At 36.6% G+C, this 20231-nt stretch overlaps 1 protein-coding gene across 25 annotated transcripts in view; it reads left to right on the forward strand.

The window, feature by feature from the left end:
- The window catches only part of VPS13B (vacuolar protein sorting 13 homolog B), an 848142-nt gene that overhangs the window by 167042 nt on the left and 660869 nt on the right, over positions 1–20231 (forward strand). For all 25 annotated transcript variants that reach the window (XM_044928327.2, XM_025264770.3, XM_025264772.3 and 22 more), the window contains one exon: positions 6397–6578. In XM_044928327.2, the coding sequence (XP_044784262.2) occupies positions 6397–6578 (182 nt within the window). The remainder of the gene's footprint in view (positions 1–6396; positions 6579–20231) is intronic.

Here is a 20231-nt window from a genome sequence, read left to right on the forward strand (position 1 = left end):
TGCCCCCAATCCCTCCCAGCATCAGAGTCTTTTTCCAATGAGTCAATTCTTCGCATGAGGGGCCCAAAGTACTGAAGTTTCAGCTTTAGCATCATTCCCACCAAAGAAATCCCAGGGCTGATCTCCTTCAGAATGGACTGGTTGGATCTCCTTGCAGTCCAAGGGACTCTCAAGAGTCTTCTCCAACACCACAGTTCAAAAGCATCAATTCTTTGGCGCTCAGCCTTCTTCACAGTCCAACTCTCACATCCATACATGACCACAGGAAAAACCATAGCCTTGACTAGACGGACCTTTGTTGGCAAAGTAATGTCTCTGCTTTTGAATATGCTATCTAGGTTGGTCATAACTTTCCTTCCAAGGAGTAAGCGTCTTTTAATTTCATGGCTGCAGTCACCATCTGCAGTGATTTTGGAGCCCAAAAAAATAAAGTCTGACACTGTTTACACTGTTTCTCCATCTATTTCCCATGAAGTGGTGGGACCAGATGCCATGATCTTCGTTTTCTGAATGTTGAGCTTTAAGCCAACTTTTTCACTCTCCACTTTCACTTTCATCAAGAGGCTTTTTAGTTCCTCTTCACTTTCTGCCATAAGGGTGGTGTCATCTGCATATCTGAGGTTATTGATATTTCTCCCAGCAATCTTGATTCCAGCTTGTGTTTCTTCCAGTCCAGCATTTCTCATGATGTACTCTGCATATAAGTTAAATAAACAGGGTGACAATATACAGCCATGACGAACTCCTTTTCCTATTTGGAACCAGTCTGTTGTTACACGTCCAGTTCTAACTGTTGCTTCCTGACCTGCATACAGATTTCTCAAGAGGCAGATAAGGTGGTCTGGTATTCCCATCTCTTTCAGAATTTTCCACAGTTTATTGTGATCCACACAGTCAAAGGCTTTGGCATATTCAATAAAGCAGAAATAGATGTTTTTCTGGAACTGTTTTTGCTTTTTCGATGATCCAGCGAATGTTGGCAGTTTGATCTCTGGTTCCTCTGCCTTTTCTAAATCCTTCACGGTTCACATATTGCTGAAGCCTGGCTTGGAGAATTTTGAGCGTTACTTTACTAGCATGTGAGATGAGTGCAATTGTGCGGTAGTTTGAGCATTCTTTGGCATTGCCTTTCTTTGGGACTGGAATGAAAACTGACCTTTTCCAGTCCTGTGGCCACTGCTGAGTTTTCCAAATTTGCTGACATATTGAGTGCAGCACTTTCACAGCATCATCTTTCAGGATTTGGAATAGCTCAATTGGAATTCCATCACCTCCACTAGCTTTGCTCGTAGTGATGCTTTCTAAGGCCCACTTGACTTCACATTCCAGGATGTCTGGCTCTAGGTCAGTGATCACACCATCGTGATTATCTGGGTCGTGAAGATCTTTTTTGTACAGTTCTTCTGTGTATTCTTGCCATCTCTTCTTAATATCTTCTGCTTCTGTTAGGTCCATACCATTTCTGTCCTTTAACGAGCCCGTCTTTGCATGAAATGTTCCTTTGGTATCTCTGATTTTCTTGAAGAGATCCCTAGTCTTTCCCATTCTGTTGTTTTCCTCTATTTCTTTGCATTGATCGCTGAAGAAGGCTTTCTTATCTCTTCTTGCTATTCTTTGGAACTTTGCATTCAGATGTTGATATCTTTCCTTTTCTCCTTTGCTTTTTGCTTCTCTTCTTTGCACAGCTATTTGTAAGGCCTCCCCAGACAGCCATTTTGCTTTTTTGCATTTGTTTTCCATGGGGATGGTCTTGATCCCTGTCTCCTGTACAATGTCACGAACGTCATTCCATAGTTCATGAGGCACTCTATCTATCAGATCTAAGCCCTTAAATCTATTTCTCACTTCCACTGTATAATCATAAGGGATTTGATTTAGGTCATACCTGAATGGGCTAGTGGTTTTCCCTGCTTTCTTCAATTTAAGTCTGAATTTGGCAATAAGGAGTTCATGGTCTGAGCCACAGTCAGCTCCTGGCCTTGTTTTTGCTGACTGTATAGAACTTCTCCATCTTTGGCTGCAAAGAATATAATCAATCTGATTTCGGTGTTGACCATCTGGTGATGTCCATGTATAGAGCCTTCTCTTGTGTTGCTGGAAGAGGATGTTTGTTATGACCAGTGCATTTTCTTGGTAAAACTCTATTAGTCTTTGCCCTGCTTCATTCCGTATTCCAAGGCCAAATTTGCCTGTTACTCCAGGTGTTTCTTGACTTCCTACTTTTGCATTCCAGTCCCCTATCATGCAAAGGACAATTTTTCTGGGTGTTAGTTCTAAAAGGTATTGTAGGTCTTCATAGAACCGTTCAACTTCAGCTTCTTCAGCGTTACTGGTTGGGGCATAGACTTGAAATACTGTCATATTGAATGGTTTGCCTTGGAAACCAACAGAGATCATTCTGTCGTTTTTGAGATTGCATCCAAGTACTGCATTTTGGACTCTTTTGTTGACCATGATGGCCACTCCATTTCTTCTGAGGGATTCCTGCCCGCAGGCTACTGTAAATAAGCTGCTGACACTGTCATTATGTAAATATTATTGCAGACTCATGTGAAAATTCTTTTCAGATAGATTCCTGAAACAATTAGAGGCTGGGAGGCCTTGTTAGTCCGATAGGTTAAAACGATCATTTGTTGTTGGGAGATGCTCAGTCGTATCTGAGTCTTTTGTGACCCATGGACTGTAGCCCACCAGGCTCCTGTCCATTGCATTTTCCAGGCACAAATACTGAAATGGATTGCCATTTCCTTCTCCAGAGGCTCTTCCCCTCAAGGGGTCAAACCCATGTCTTCTGCACTGCAGGCAAATTCTTTACTGCTGAGTCACCAGGGAAGCCTTAAAGTCATATGTTGTCTTAATTTGAATTTCCCTTTTTACTGGTTAGGCTCAAGAATCTTTTCATGTTTATGGATCATTTCTATTTTTACATTCCGTGCGTTTTTTATTTATATCTTTGTACCATTTTTGAATTGAGGTATCTGTTTTTCTTTAATATAATTTTTTCTCTTAAAAATGATTCATATTTATTCTTCAGGATTCAACTTAAATACAACAACTGCACTTTTCTCTCAACCATTTTAGTGTATCTCACAGGAACTTGTTTTCAGCATTGTTATAGCATTTGTTTTGTTAAATTCTAATTAGTGGTTTATTATCTCACAACTGGATTCTGAATTTTTTGTGTAAAGATAGTCCCTGTGTCTTCAATTATTAGCAGAGGACATTGTGTCTGTTAAGCTTACAAAGTTGCTCATGACTGAGGGACAAAGCACATAATTAATTTTAACTGTAGTTTCTGTGGTAGATTGGGCAGGGATGATTATGTTGTTTTCATTGTGTAGTCACTAAGTCGTGTCCAACTCTTTGTGACCCCATGGACTGTAGCCTGCCAGGCTCCTCTGTCCTTAGGATTCTACCTGAATCATCTGCCTGAATCACTCTCTAGAAATCTACAGAACTGTCACTTACTTCCTTCTAGTCTGCTGAAGTTTTGCTTGGAATTAAACCTTTCCTTTTAATAAGATCTACACTGTGTGTGTGAAAGTTGCTCAGTCATGTCCGACTCTTTGCGACTGCATCGACTATACAGTCCATGGAATTCTCCAGGCCAGAATGCTGGAGTGGGTAGCCTTTCCCTTCTCCGGGGATCTTCCCAACCCAGGGATCAAACCCAGGTCTCCCGCATTGCAGGTGGATTCTTTACCAGCTGAGCCACAACTACCCACTGTATATGAAATTGCTCCCTCTTCAGTAGTTCCTGTTCCATGCTCTTCTTTTCCTATTTCTGAGGTCATTTGTCTTCTGACTTCCTTAAATCATTTGTTTATGTTTATTGATTGATTTTTAAAATGTTTCCTATCCCCATTAAAATGAGGACACTGGGATTTTATTTTATTGTTCTTTCTTTTGTTCATTGATGTTTTAAAATGGCTAGTACTAACTTGTGGAGAAGGCGATGGCACCCCACTCCAGTACTCTTGCCTGGAGAATCCCATGGATGGAGGAGCCTGGAAGGCTGCAGTCCATGGGGTCGGGAAGAGTTGGACATGACTGAGTGGACTTCACTTTCACTTTTCACTTTCATGCATTGGAGAAGGAAATGGCAACCCACTCCAGGGTTCTTGCCTGGAGAATCCCAGGGACGGGGGAGCCTGGTAGGCTGCCGTCTGTGGGGTCGCACAGAGTCGGACATGACTGAAGTGACTTAGCAGCAGCAGCAGTACTAACTTGCCTCAGTCATGTCCTAGTCTTTGTGACCCCATGGACTGTTGTTCAACAGGCTCCTCTGTCAGTGCGATTCTCCAGGGATGAATACTGGAGTGGATTGCCTTGCTCTTCTTCAGGGGATCTTCCCAACCGAGGGATCAAACCTGTGTCTCTTATGGCTCCTGCATTGTCGGTGGGTTCTTTACCACTAGTGCCACCTGGGATACTTCCTAAGTAGGTAGTGCCTGACTACTGTACATGGGCATTTAATAAATATACGTTGATTTTATAGATTTTTCTAGAGACCAGCTTTACTATGAAGCGTGAATACCAGCTAGGCTTAACGTGAGACCTAAACAGTCAAAGTCATAGTAGCATTGTAGCTCTTTTTGTTTTTTTTACAACCCTAGAACTGCAAAGTAAAAATCCAGTCTTGACTTTGAAGGATATTAGGTTTATTATTAATAGCAAGATGGTTCTTAGCTGCAATACCAATGGATAGAAAAGGAGCCCATTGACTTTAAAGATGACTGAAATTAGAAGCATTTCTGGAAGGGTTCTTCTTTGGTGGTCTTGTGGTTAAGAATCTGTGCTTTCAATGCAAGGGACATGGGTTTGATACCTGGTTGGGAAACTAAGAACCCATATGCTGCACAGCGCAGCCGAAAAACAAATAGAATAGTGTCAGCAGAGACTTCAAAAGAAAAAAAAAAAAAAGCCTGCCTGGAAAATGTAAAAGTAACCAATTAACATGAGACTGTCAGTGTCTCATCAGTATAGAGTATTGCTTGAAACCCCTTTATAGTCGTACGGTTAAGTGGCCCCCATACACTGGTTGTTTTTACTAGTCTGTAGTGGACAGGTTAGGGAATTTTGTAGAAGGGGAGTTCTGGAAAAGTCCTGGTCCCTCCATGTTACTTTATTAAAATGAATGCCCATAGCACTTTTTTTCTCTATTCGTTCTTTTCTCCAGGAGTATAAATTATGTATATTTTAGGTTATCCTTTTCAGACAGTCATATCAATGTCCTTTTCTAAAATCATTTTATACTTTTGCAAAAGTTGTGTGTGACTTTCTCAATTTCATTTGCTCTGTTCTTCAGTGTATTTTATGTTTTTAATATCTAAATATCTGAGGATTTTACAGATACTTTTAGTAATTTATAGTTTAATTCCAGTATAATCTGCACATATGTTCTGTATGATTTCATTCCTTTAAATTTTATTGAATTTGGCTTAGTAAATGTAAATTGGTGCAGCCTCTGTGGAAAACAGTGTGGAGATTTCTCAAAAAGCTAAAAACAGAACTATCATATGATCCAGTAGTTCAACTCCTGGGTAAATGTTTAAAAAAAATAGAAACACTGATTTGGAAAGATAATGTACTCTAGTGTTCATAAGCAGCATTATTTGCAGTTGCCAAGATATAGAAACAAGTGTCCATCTACAGAGGAATGGATAAAGAAGATGTGGTGTGTGTATATACACACAGTGGAATACTACTCAGCTGTAGAAAAGAATGAAATTTTGCCATTTGCAACAATGTGGATAAACTTGAAAGATATTATGCTAACTGAAATAAGTCAAAGACAAATACTGTATGATATCATTTATATGTGGAATCTAAAAAAAAATACAACAAACTAATGAGTGTAATAAGAAAAAAAAGAAAAAAGAAGCAGACACACAGATACAGAGAACCAAGTAGTGGGTACCAAGGGGAGAAGGGGAGACACAAACAGTGGGATGTAAAATAGGCTCAAGGATGTATTGTGCCACATGAGGAACGTAGCCAATATTTTGTAATAACTGTAAAATGAAAGTAACCTTTCTAAATTGTGCAGAAAGTATATTTAAGAAAAGAGAATAAGGATTTACTACTAGTAAATCCTGTTTTAAGTATTAATTAGTATTATTTTTATTTTTGATGATTGACTTGATTAAAGTATAATGCTCGAGCAGTATATATGTGTATGAATATGTGTGTGGACATTATTCTAGCTTGTATTTTTTATTATTGTTACAGGTTCTGAAATAAAGTTAGTAGAATTGCATTTCTCGTTGATGGAACTCTAATTAAAATAATGTCCCTGGATACCTTTTTGTCTTGCAATTTTATTTCTTTTTTTTTTTTTTTTTTATAAATATCACTTACTATATTGTTTGTTATGCTTTCTGTTTTCTTATGCAGGACCAAAAGATCTCAGATTGCTATAACTGAAGGCATTTTTGAGCTTCCAAATCTTACAGTTCAAGCTACAAGAGCTCAGACACTTCTGCTTCAAGCAATATATCAAAGTTGGTCTCATAGTGGAAATGTCAGCTCTTTAGCAGTTAATGAAGCTTTGATGAATGAAGTTTTCCAGACTGTAGGTAAGAACACCGTCTTCTTGACAGGTCTATGGAAAACTCTTATTAGATGTGACTAATATTTTATCATTCAAATTCATTTGTATAGCATGATCAACTTAAATTGAAGTGTATTTCTGTGAAAGCAGGCATTTATAGTTCCTGTGGAAAATCCAAGATATGAGTTAAGTCATTCATTTTTGTTCTCTGCCATCAACTTGTAGATATATTTTGTACTTGCAAGAGATTATTTTTTACCAAGTCTTTGTTCAAATTCTTGGACAACTTTTGAGGGGATCAGTGTGTATATTTGAAATGATTAAAGTCAATGATAAATATAATATATTTGATTATGCTGGTAGAGTGGAATAAAATTCCTTTTTTTATTTTATTTTAAATTTATTTATTTTTTAACTGAAAGATAATTGCTTTACAGAATTGTGTTGGCTTCTGCCAAACATCAATATGAATCAGTCATAGGTATACATATGTCCCCTCCCTTGTGAACCTCCCTCCCACCTTCCTCCCCATTCCACCCCACTGGGTTGTTACATTACAATATGTAAAATAGATAGCCTGTGGCCATTTGCTGTATGAATCAGGGAACTCAAACCGAGGTGCTGGAAAAAAATTCTTGATTGCAGTATTTTAGCATTTGGTAAGCAAGTTATTTATTTTATTTATGTGAAAAACTTGAGTCTTACACCCTGAATGAATGAACTACTGAAAATTAAAAATTTACTTTGATGCCAGTATTCATCTTATCACTCACTTTATACATAAATAGGAAAAATTTAGAGAAGGCTTGCTTCTTTTACATTTTATCAGCTCAAATAAAGTTACTTTTGTTGGTAACATAAAAGGATGTATTTTTATTAAGTGTAGTTATGCTTAAGATGTTATTGTATACATTATTTATTTATTAAAATAAATTTGGTTTTGTTGTTGTTATACAATGCTTTTTAAGGTTTTAAGGTCAGACCTTACTGTGGGGAGTGTTTTATAAATTCTTAAAAGACACAGTTTAATTAGAGCCTTTTAAAATTTGATATAGCCATTGCCTAATGCAAAGTTTTATGGTTGTTTTTTGTCAGGTTTTTAGGATTCTATAAAGAGATTATAGGACTGATGTTTCATTTGTTTAGAAGTTCTTAGCTTATGAAAGGGCTTTGAATTCTCTAAATCCTCTGAGATAGTGTGCAGATCTTCTTATATGTATATACACCTATACACATCCATATTTATATTCTCTTTTTGATTTGATGCTTTTATTAAATGTAGTGACTCTGTTTCATAGTCTTTTGAATTATATCTATTTTTATCATATTAACATAGTTATAATTGTTTTATCTTCCGTTGGTTTTTGCTGTACTTCTATTTTCATTATTTTACTTAAAACCTATCTATATTTTTATGCTTCAGGTATATGTCTTGGAAATAGCATAGAACTAGATATTTTAGATCAAATTTTATAATCTGCCTTTTTGCTAGTAAATTCATTTATACTTGTGATTGTATTTTTTTGTCTTTGTTTCTATCATCATATTGTTTCATTTCCTTTTATACTGTTTTAGTTACCTACTTTTTAAAAAAATGCTATTTTTCTCATTTAATTTTCCTGTGTATAATTGTTTGAAATTTGTATCCTCTTACTGAATTATTAACTTACAAAATAACTGATACTGCTTTGAAAAACAGTTTGTTCTTCAAAAAGTTAAACGTAGAGTTAATGTGTGTGCATACTAAGTTGCTTCAGTTGTGTCCGACTCTGTGCACCCCTGTGGACTGTAATCCACCAGGCTCCTTTGTCCATGGAGATTCTCCAGGCAAGAATACTGAAGTGGGTTGCCATGCCCCACTCCAGGGGATCTCCAGACTCAGGGATCAAACCCGGTCTCTTAGGTCTCCTGCATTGACAGATGGGTTCTTTACCTCTAGTACCATCTGGGATATAACCCAGCAGTTTTACACACACACACATATATATATATATATATATATATATGTAGCTGAGAATTGAAAACACATATCTACATAACATCTTATACATGAATTCATAGCATTGTTCACTTTTCCTTTTTGCATGCAGAAGTGTTTATTGATTTATTTTTATTAAAAAATAAAAAGATTATTTTTCTTCATGCTGCGCAGTATGTGGACTCTTAGTTCCCCAACCAGGGATCAAACCCATGCCCCTTGAAGTGAAAGCATAGAGTGTTAACCACTGGACCACTCAGGAATTCCCATAAGTATTTATTTTTTAATAACAATTTTATATATTTAAGGTGTGCAACATGATGTTTTTATATATTTAGTGAAATGATTACCAGTCAAGCTAATTAACATACCTTCTCACATAAGTACCATTTTTTTTCCTATGATGAGAGCACCTGAAATTTACTCTTAACAAATTTCCAGTATATGATATAGTATTATTACCTAAAATCATCATGCTGTACTTTAGATTTCTAGAATTTACTCATTGTATAAAACTGCATCTTTGTATTCTTTGATCAATATCTCTTATTTCCCCCACTTCCCTACTTCTGGTAAACAGTATTCTGCCCTCTGCTTCTATGAATTTGACCTTTTAAAATTCCACATGTAATGGAGATCACATAGCATGTATTCTTAACAGCCAAAGGTGGAAACAGTACAAATGTCTCTTACTGATGAATGGATAAGCAAAATATGTTATATCTTTACAATGAAATATTATTCTGACATAAAAAGGAATGAGGTACTGATACTTCATTATCTTATGTGGATGAACCTTGAAAATATTAACGCTAATTAGAAGAAGCCCGATGCAAAAAGTCTCATATTTTGATTCTAGTTTTATGAAATGCTTAGAATAGGTGGATCCATAGAGAGAAGTAGTAGATTAATGGTTGCCAGAGCCTGGGGAAAGGAGGGATGGGGAATGACTTCATGAGTTTCTTTTGGATTGATGAAAATGTTCTTGAAGTAGATAGTGGTGAAGTTTTCACTCTTGTGAATATGGTAAATTCCTCTTAATTGTACACTTTAAAAGGATGAATTTTATGTTACATGAATTTTATCTTGTTAAAAAAATGTTTTAAATTGATGACTGTTTTAACTGGATTGAATTATGTGTTGTGGTCCGAATGTTTGTGTCCCACAAAAATTCATATGTTGAAATTCTAATGCCATTTCATGGCATTAGGAAATGTGGAGCCTTTGGGGGTTGATTAGATCATGAGAGTGTAGTCATGAGATCAGTGTCCATATTAAAAGAGGCCAGAGAGTAGCTCCCTTAACCCTGCTATCATCTGAGGACAGACGAAGAAGTAGGTAGTCTGGAGCAGGAGGTGGTTCTCACCAGACCGTGACCATGCTGGCAGACTGATTTTGGACTTTCTGTATCCAGAACTGAGAGAAATAACTTTCTGGTAGCAGCCCTAAGGGACTAAAACATTTTGTCATTGCCATTCATATGACCATTATTTTATGTAGAGTTACTGTACAAAAGCTTTTCTTTCAGATTTTCACCTGAATCGTCTACAGTGAAGCCTTTCTTTGGCAGAAGCATTTATCACTGTTTGAAATTAACTAATTCTTTTTGTTGTTGTTGTTGTTTATCAAATTTCTATTTTCTGTGACATTCCTTCCAGAGTTTTTTGTTTGTTTTGTTTTTTGGTTGGGTATCTCATAGTATTTGTTGTTTGATGTTCAGTTGCTAAGTCGTATCTGACTCTTGGGACCCATGGACTGCTGCACGCCGGATTTTCCTGTCCTTCACTATCTGCCGGAGTTTGCTCAAATTCATGTTCATAGAGTTGGTGATACTGTCTAAACGGCTCATCCTCGGCCATACTGTTTTCCGTTTGCCTTCAGTTTTTCCCAGGATCAGGGACTTTTCTGCATCAGTCCTTCCAGTGAATATTCAGAGTTGATTTCCTTTAGGATTGACTGGTTTGATCTCCTTGCAGTCCATGAAACTATCAAGAGGCTTCTTCAGCACCACAGTTCGAAAGCATCAATTCTTTGGCGCTCAGCTGTCTTTATGGTACAACTCTCACATCCGTACATGACTACATGAGAAAAACATGTTTGGATCTTCGTTGGCAAAGTGGTGTCTCTTTAATATGCTCTCTAGGTTTGTCATAGCTTTTTAACAAGGAGCAAGCATCTTTTAATTTCATGACTGCAGTCACCTTCTGCAGTGATTTTGGAATCCAAGAAAATAAAGTCTGTCACTGTTTCCACTTTTTCCCCTTATATTTGTCATGAAGTGATGGGACCGTATGCCATGATCTTATTTTTCTTTTCTTTTTTTTTTTATTTATTTATTTATTTTTTTTATTTTTAAACTTTACATAACTGTATTAGTTTTGCCAAATATCAAAATGAATCCGCCACAGGTATACATGTGTTCCCCATCCTGAACCCTCCTCCCTCCTCCCTCCCCATTCCATCCCTCTGGGTCGTCCCAGTGCTCCAGCCCCAAGCATCCAGTTTCGTGCATCGAACCTGGATTGGCAACTCATTTCATACATGATATTTTACATGTTTCAATGCCATTCTCCCAAATCTTCCCACCCTCTCCCTAGTCTTATGATCTTATTTTTCAATGTCGAGTTTTAAGCCAGCTTTTTCACCCTATCACAAGGCTCTTCAGTCATCTCATCTTATTAATCTACCTTTATTTAAAATTTTTGTTTTTGTTGCTTAGATAGCCTAAAAATTCATACTAATTTTTGATCATACTTACTTTATAATATTCAATCTGACAAATTAATTTCATATTTCCTTTTCTGAATTTATTGAATGGACTGTGGTATGTAAAAGCATCTTATTTAAAATTTCTTACTCTGAAAACATTCTCTCCTGATAGGATTCTGCCATAGTCTTAAAAAAATTGAATAGATAAGTAATCACAGATTAAATGGTTTGTAACCTGATAATCTGGGACTAATTTTTTTGGAGATTAAGGGAGTTGAGGAAAATGAAATGTGTTAGGAAGTTTTTATCTCTTTTCTAAGATTTCTTATTTTTATCAAATGAAGCAGATATAAAGTGTATCATTGAATTAATCAGCTAAAATATTTTTTAAAAGCCTGATTCCCAAGTGTCTAGTTTTATTTATTTATTTTTTTTGCTCCCATCTCGCCCCCCCAAATCTTACTCTTTTCATTTTATTCTTAGTACAGTGCTTTTGCTGTTTGGTCACTCAGTTGTGTCTAACTCTTTGCGGCCCTATGGACTGCAGGACACCAGACCTCCCTGTCCTTCACTATCTCCTGGAGTTTGCTCAAACTCATGTCCATTGAGTCAATGATGCCATCCAATCATCTCATCCTCTGTTACCCCCTTCTCCTCCTGCCCTCAGTCTTCCCCAGCATCAAGGTCGTTTCAAATAAGTCAGTTCTTCGCATCAGGTGGCCAAAGTATGGAGTTTCAGCTTCATCATCAGTCCTTCCCATGAATATTCAGGGTTGATTTCCTTTAGGATGAACTGGTTTGATCTCCTTGCTGTCCAAGGGAGTCTCAGGAGTCTTCTCCAGCACCATAATTCGACAGCATCAATTCTTTGGTGCTCAGCCTCCTTTATGGTCCAACTCTTACATCCAGACATGACTCCTGGAAAAGCCGTAGCTTTGACTGTTTGACTTTCGTTGATAAAGTAATGTCTCTGCTTCTTAATATGCTGTCTATGATTGTCATAGTTTTTCTTCCAAGGGGCAAGTGTCTGTTAATTTCATGACCATTGTCACCATCTGCAGTGATTTTGGAGCCCAAGAAAATAAAGTCTGTCACTGTTTTCACTTTCCTCCCCATCTGTTTGCAAAGAAACGATGGGACTGGATGCCATGGTCTTAGTTTTTTGATTGTTGAGTTTTAAGTCAGCTTTTTTACTCTCCTCTTTCACCTTCATCAAGAGGTTCTTTAGTTCATCTTTGCTTTCTGCCATTAGAGTGGTACCATCTGCATATCTTAGGTTGTTGATATTTCTCTCGGCAATCTTGATTCCAGCTTGAGCTTTATCCAGCCGGACATTTCACATGATGTACTCTGCAGAGAATTTAAATAATTAGGGTGACAGTATACAGCCTTGATGTACTCCTTTACCAATTTTGAACTAGTCCTTTGTTCCATGCCAGGTTGTAACTGTTGCTTCTTGACTTGCATACAGGTTTCTCAGGAGGGAGGTAAGGTAGTTTTGTATTCTCGTCTCTTTAAGAATTTTCCACAGTTTGTTGAAATTCACACAGTCAAAGGTTTCAGCATAGTCAATGAAGCAGAAGTAGCTCTTTTTCTGGAATTCTCTTGCTTTTTCTTTTATTAAATGGATGTTGGCAATTTGATCTCTGGTTCTTCTTCTTTTTCTAAATCCAGCTTCTACATCTGTAGGTTCTTGGTTCAGGTACTGCTGAATCCTACCTTGAAGGATTTTGAGCATTACCTTTTAGCAGTAGAGCAATAATTGTACTTCCTATGCAGCATTTTTATATAAAGAAAACTAAGCCCAGAATAATAATCCTTTATTCTTGGTTTAAAGGTACAGAGTTTTTTTTTTTTTACTATTTTATTCACCTCATTAGTTTCTTAAAAATACCTATTTAATCTTAATTAATATTTTCTCTTTTAATAACCGAAGGTATTAAACATGTCTATATATGTAAAATCAAGTAACTTTAGGTTGATAGATTTCACTGGGTCATAGAATATGCAACAGCCTTATGCACTTGTCTTTAGATATTAGGTAATAATGGTGCTTCAGAAATGAAACATCAAATTTTGTTTCAAATATTAAAACTGCAAATCCCTTTAAGGAAGAAAAGACATTTTCTTTATAGCCTCTGTATCATTTATTTATTATTTTAATAGACTCTGTGTTCTCTTTATGCAAATATCTGTGTAAATATTGAATTATGCTACATGTTCTTAAAGTTACACTGGATTTTTCTTCTCAGCCTTTTAAAAAGAGAATAAAATTAACAATTATTAAAATAAGTAGGAAAAACTTTCTGTGCTAATGCTTGTTAGAGATATAATTTTGTGCCTTGAGTTATATTAATCTGTTACATATAGATCCTGGTATAGTGACTGCCTTACTATCTCTCTCAGATAATAAGAGTATTTTTAGTTTTCAACTATTAAAATATACTGAATTATAGCATGGTCATCTATTTATGTCTAAACAAAGGGCAATTTGTTTCATTTTATTTGTTACTTTTTTTATTTAGAAAATGGTGATAATATTTGTTGATCTACTCCTAGAGTATTTGTGAAATGCAGTATTGTTTGTGGAGTGCATTTGTTGTCTTGTCCTGGCTATAGGTTCCTGCTGGCATCATACACCCGGGAATATTGCTTATGAAAGTGGTTGTAAGGTGTGAGGTTCTTGGAGACCGAGATAATGACTGTCAGAATTGGAGTCTCATTGATCCAGTGTTTTAGCTGAGAAGATAATAGGGAAAAGGTAAATTCAAAGAATAAGGAAGAAAGTAAATAGGATAACAAAGTAGTGAATTATATAAAAGAAGAACAAAATTCAAGATGTAGGTAAGGTCTTGTTTGAGCTTATTGAAGAGATTGTGCATTGTGCCTTTTTAATATAGTTGTTTACAAGAGGCTATACCAGGCTCTTGGTCAGCTGTGAAGAACCATGTATTCTCTCTTCTGCTAGAGATTCCAAACAGGAGTGGAGCAACAGAATATTGAAGTGCAGTGGGATGCTAGAAGTATATGAAACTGTGTCCTTTAATCTGCTTTTCACATACTATACAGTTGTCTACCATGCATTTTTCCTTTACTGAGCTGCATTTTGCAGGGACTGGATACCATAAGACTTACTTGAACAATCTGAATTGACTCACCTTTTTTAGGCTATTTCTCATACATTAATTTCTGTTTATCTTACTTGTAATATTGATGTCAGCAGGTTATGTATCCTCCGTTACATGGTGTGAAAAGTTTTGCTTAGAGCAATCCAGTGTATTTCTCATGTATCATCCCAGAGATATTCATGAAGTAAGCTAGTTTTTGAAGCCAGGGCTTTGGACCTTTCTGTTACTATTTGTTTTTGTTACATCTACCAAACTCTCTGGTAAATAAGAACAGAATAAAAGTAAGATAATCAAAGTTTTCTATTCCATAGAAATCATGTAATGAAAGAATATAAAATATTGGGAATTTAGTTAAAATAATAAAAAGTTATAAATAATAAAGCAGAGATATTAAAGTTGGAAGTAAGTATGTATTAGTAATTGAGATCTTGATTTACACATTTTTATTGTTTGTTTCTGATGGTGCTCATATCATATAGGTTATAAGTTTTGTCCTTTTGCTCAGGGTTAAAATACAAAGTCACACATGGCTTTTGTTTGCTCAGGGAAACGAAGACTTGTTATTTCTTTTTCTTTATTCAGATAGTTCATTGTTTTGTTGACAGTCTAGCTCTGGTCTTTGTTGGGAAATTACTTACAGACTTTAAAATCTATGTGCAAGGTGATCAAATGGACATTTGAATCTGTTATTTAAGTGTTGTCTTAATGTTAAAATAAAAATCTACTTTCCAGAATGTAACTGTAAAAGTATTTTATGCAAGATTTCATGTGGGATACCTTAATGGTTGAATAATAAATTTTACCTCATAAAAATGAAATTCAATAATACAGTAGCTTTCTCAGCTCAGTAGCATCTGGTCTATTCTCATGAGAGCCAATATTTTCCAACTCATTAGGATCATGTCGTTCTGTATGTCGTCAACATTGACTTAGCCAAGCTACCTTTACTTACATAACCGCCAAACTATTAAATAGGTCTCTTGTGGAGTGAAGTCAAATATTCCTCTTACTTTACTTCTGCCTTAGAAGAGGGGAAGAAAATGTACATACTGTAACATTTAAACATCTGGTCTGAAACCACATCAGTGTAACTCTGAGGAAAGTTTCGGATTTGGTATTCTTCCCAGGTGTGCATATAAAAAGGGTTTTGGAGTTGTTGAACAGTTCTTTAACCGTTTAGGGAAAAGATTGAGGTATAGTGATACACCTTTTCTATCCCTCACTACTTCCCTCAACATGTATGTCCAGTGCGTTCTGAAACATGTATTTTGAACTGTGATAAAATTTTCTTTCTAGATAGAAGTATTGATTCTTAATTTATCCTTGGCTATAAATAAAAATACTTGAGTTAAATTTGCATTAAAATTACCAGTAAGACTTTTTGATGTTTAAATCAGAATAATAATTTAATAAAATAAATAGCAAAGACACAAATGAAAAAGATACTCATGCTCATGGATTGGAGGAATCAATATTGTTAAAATAGTCATGCAGCATAATGACTTGCCTTTCACTTATTGGGAAATGATTACTACAGTAAGTTTAATTACTATCCATTGCCTTGTATATTTAGAATAAAAAAAGAAAATATTTTTCCCCTTGCGATGAGAACTTACAGGATTTATTCCTTTAGCAACTTTCAAATATAATACTCAGCAGTTAGCTATAGTCATCATGTTGTGTTTTACATTTCCAGTACTTATTTATTTTATATGTGTGTTTGTGTGTGTGCTAGTCACTTAGTCGTGTCCACCTCTTTGTGATCCCATGGAATGTAGCCCACTAGGCTCCTGTCCATGGGATTCTCCAGGCAGGAATACTGGAGTGGATTGCCATTTCCTTCTCCAGGGGATCTTACTGACTCAGGGATTGAACCCAGGTCTCCTACATTGCACACAGATTCTTTATCATTTGAGCTATAGGGAAGTCCCTCATTTATTTTATAAGTGGAAATATATATCTTTTGACTGCGCTGAGTCATTCAGTGGTTTCCAACTCTGTGCCCCCGTGGACTGTAACCTGTTGGGCTCCTCTGTCCATGGGGATTCTCTAGGCAAGAACACTGGAGTGGATTGCCATGCCCTCCTCCAGAGAATCTTCCCAATCCAGGGACTGAGCCCAGGTCTCCTGCATTGCAGGTGGATTCTTTTCTGTCTGAGCCACCAAGGAAGCCCAGGAATACTGGAGTGGTTTGCCATGCCCTCCTGTAGGGAATCTTCCCAACCCAGGCCTCAAACCCAGGTGTCTCACATTGCAGTCAGATTCTTTACCAGCTGAACCACCAGGGAAGTCCAAGAATACTGGAATGGGTAGCCTATCACTTCTCCAGGGTAACTTCCTGATCCAGGAATTGAACCAGGTTCTCATGCATTGCAGGTGGATTCTTTAACAGCTGAGCTTCCTGGGCAGCCCACCTTTGGACTACTTTTATCCAGTTTCCTTACCCACCTTTTGACTGCCTTTATCCAATTTCTCTACCCTCTATACTCTGCCTGTTGTAATCACAAATCTGGTCTCTTTTTCTGTGAAGTCTCCTCTCCTACTCTCAACATATATGTGAGATCAAACAGTATTTGCCTTTCTTGACTTATTTCACTTAAGATGGCCCTTAAGGGCCACCTTTTCTTGTGTGTGTGTGTGAGAGAGAGAAATGCCAGAATTTCCTTTGTTTTTTTGATTGAATAATATTCTGTGGAATACTTTTGGAAAACTCAGCAGTGGCCACAGGACTGGGAAAGGTCTGCTTTCATTCCAATCCCAAAGAAAGGCAATGCCAAAGAATGCTCAAACTACCGCACAGTTGCAGTCATCTCACATGCTACCAAAGTAATGCTCAAAATTCTTCAAGTCAGGCTTCAACAGTACGTGAACCGTGAAATTCCAGAAGTTCAAGCTGGATTTAGAAAAAGAGGAACCAGAGATCAAATTGCCAACATCTGTTCAATCATAAAAAAAGCAAGAGAGTTCCAGAAAAACATCTACTTCTGCTTTATTGACTACACCAAAGCCTTTGACTGTGTGAATCACAGCAATCTATGGAAAATTCTGAAAGAGATGGGAATACCAGACCACCTGACCTGCCTCTTGAGAAATCTGTATGCAGTTCAAGAAGCAACAGTGAGAACTGAACATGGAACAACAGACTGGTTCCAAATAGGGACAAGGCTGTATGCTGTCACCCTGCTTATTTAACCTCTGTGCAGAGTACATCATGAGAAGTGCTGGGCTGGATGAAGCAGAAGCTAGAATCAAGATTGCAAGGAGAAATATCAATAACCTCAGATATGCAGATGACACCTCCATCATGGCAGAAAGCAAAGAAGAAATAAAGAGCCTCTTGATGAAAATGAAAGAGGAGAGTGAAAAAGTTGGCTTAAAGCTCAACATTCAGAAAACTAAGATCACGGCATCTGGTCCCATCAATTCATGGCAAATAGATGGGGAAACAATGGAAACAGTGAGAGACTTTATCTTTGGGGCCTCCAAAATCACTGCAGATGGTGACTGCAGCCATGAAATTAAAAGACACTTGGTCCTTGGAAGAAAAGTTATGACCCACCTAGACAGCTTATTAAAAAGCAGAGAACATTACTTGTCAACAAAGGTCCGTCTAGTCAAGGCTATGGTTTTTCCAGTAGTCATGTATGGATGTGAGAGTTCGACTGTAAAGAAAGCTGAAAGCCGAAGAATTGATGCTTTTGAACTGTGGTGTTGGAAAAGACTCTTGAGAGTCCCTTGGACTGCAAGGAGATAAAACCAGTCCATCCTAAAGGAAATCAGTCCTGAATACTCTTTGGAAGGACTGATGCTGAAGCTGAAACTCAAATACTTTGGCCGCCTGATGCGAAGAGCTGACTCATTTGAAAAGACCTTGATGCTGAAAAAGATTTAAGGCAGGAGGAGAAGGGGGATGACAGAGGATGAGATGGTTGGATAGCATCACCAACTCAATGGACATGAGTTTGAATAAACTCCGGGAGTTGGTGATGGACAGGGAGGTCTGGCGTGCGGCAGTCCATGGGGTTACAAAGAGTCGGGCACGACTGTGTGACTGAACTTGAGTATTCCATGTGTGTTTGCAGCATATTTTCGTATTTTCTTTATCCATTCATCGGTTGGTAGAGACTTTGGTTGTTCTCATATCTTGGCTATGTAAATAATGCTGCAGTGATCATGAGAGTGCAGATATCTCTTTCACGTATGATTTTATTTCCTTTGGACATAGACCCAGAAGAAAATTTGCTGGGTCAAATGATAGTTCTATTTTTAATTTTTTGAGTAACTTGCATTCTGTTCTCCATTATAGTCAGGCCAGTTTACAATCCCAGCAGCACTGCTCAAAGGTTCTCTTTCCTCCACATTTCCTGGCCAGCGTTTGTTATTTTTTTCTCTCTTTTTTAATGATAGATAGTCTAACAAGTATGAGGTGATACCTCCTTGTGGTTTTGATTTGCATTTCCCTAATGATTAGTGATGCTGAGGACATTTTTGTGTACCTGTTTGCTATTTGTATATTTTCTTTGGATAAATGTCTATTCAGCCCCTTTACCCATTTTTAAATTGTATTTTTTTTTCTGCCGTTGATTTATATGAACTCTCTATATTGAATATTATTCAATATATATTGAATATTTGTCTCTTAGCAGATAGATGATTTTGAATTATTTTTTCCCATTCTGTAGATGTCCTTTTCTTTTTGTGAATTTCTTTTGCTGTGTAGAAGTCTATTTTTTTGTGGTTAGTTTTGATGTACTCATTTATTTTTGCTTCTGTTGCTTGTGTTCGTATTATATCCAAAAACGTGTGAGATAGGAATCTAATTTTATTCTTTTAACATGTGAATATCCAGTTTTCTCAACCATCATTTTGAGTGTTCTTTACTCCCTTATCAAATGTTAGTATGCTTGTGTTCATTTCTGCTTTCTTGATTCTGTTCCATTGTTCCATACAACTGTTTTTATGCCTGTTCCATAGTTTTTTGATTCCTGTTGCTTTTTAATATAGTTTGAAACCAGAAAGTTGATGCTTCTAGCTTTGCTGTTCTTTGTCAAGGTTGCTTTGACTGTTGAGGTTTCTGTCGTTTCATGTAAATTTTAGGTTTTTTTTTTTTTTTTTCCCTATGTTTGGGGAAAAAAAAACTGATACTGGAATCTTTTTAGAAATTATGTTGAATCTGTAGTTGGCTTTGGGTAACATAAACATTTTAACACTATTAATTCTTTAGGTCCATGAACATGGACTATCTTTTCATTTATTTGGGTTGTCTTCAGTCTTTTTCATTATCAACGTCTTATAATTTTCACTCTAAAGATCTTTCACCTCCTTGATTAAATTTATTTGTAAAGGTTTCATTGTTTTTGATGCTCTTGTAAGTGGAACCATTTTCTTTGTTTTTTTTTTTCCACATAATTTGTCATTCTTATATAGGAAATGCCACTGATTCACTGATTTTTGTATGTCATGTTGTATGACATGTTGTTATGTATGTCAAAGTTGTTTCCTGCAACTTTGGTGAGTTTGTTCATGGGAGTAATAGTTTTTTAGTGATGTCTTTAGGATTTTCTCTCTATACAATAATGTAATCTGCAAATAGAGATGGTTTTAGTTCTTCCTTTCTAAATATGATTTTTGTGTCTTGCCTGTTTGCTCTGGTTGGGCCTTCCAGTATTATCTTGAGTCGGATTGGTAAGAGTGGGTGCCCTTTTGTTGTTTCTGATCTTAGGCGAGTTTCCAACCTTTCACCACTGAGGATGATGTTAGCTGTTTGCTTTTATGGCCTTTATTTTGTTGAGTATGTTCCTTCTCTACCTAGTTTTTTATGTGTATTTATCGTGAATGGAAGTTGAATTTTTCCAAATGCTTT

This window comes from Bubalus bubalis, chromosome 15 (assembly GCF_019923935.1).
Source record: "Bubalus bubalis isolate 160015118507 breed Murrah chromosome 15, NDDB_SH_1, whole genome shotgun sequence".
In the NCBI taxonomy this organism is placed as follows: domain Eukaryota; kingdom Metazoa; phylum Chordata; class Mammalia; order Artiodactyla; family Bovidae; genus Bubalus; species Bubalus bubalis.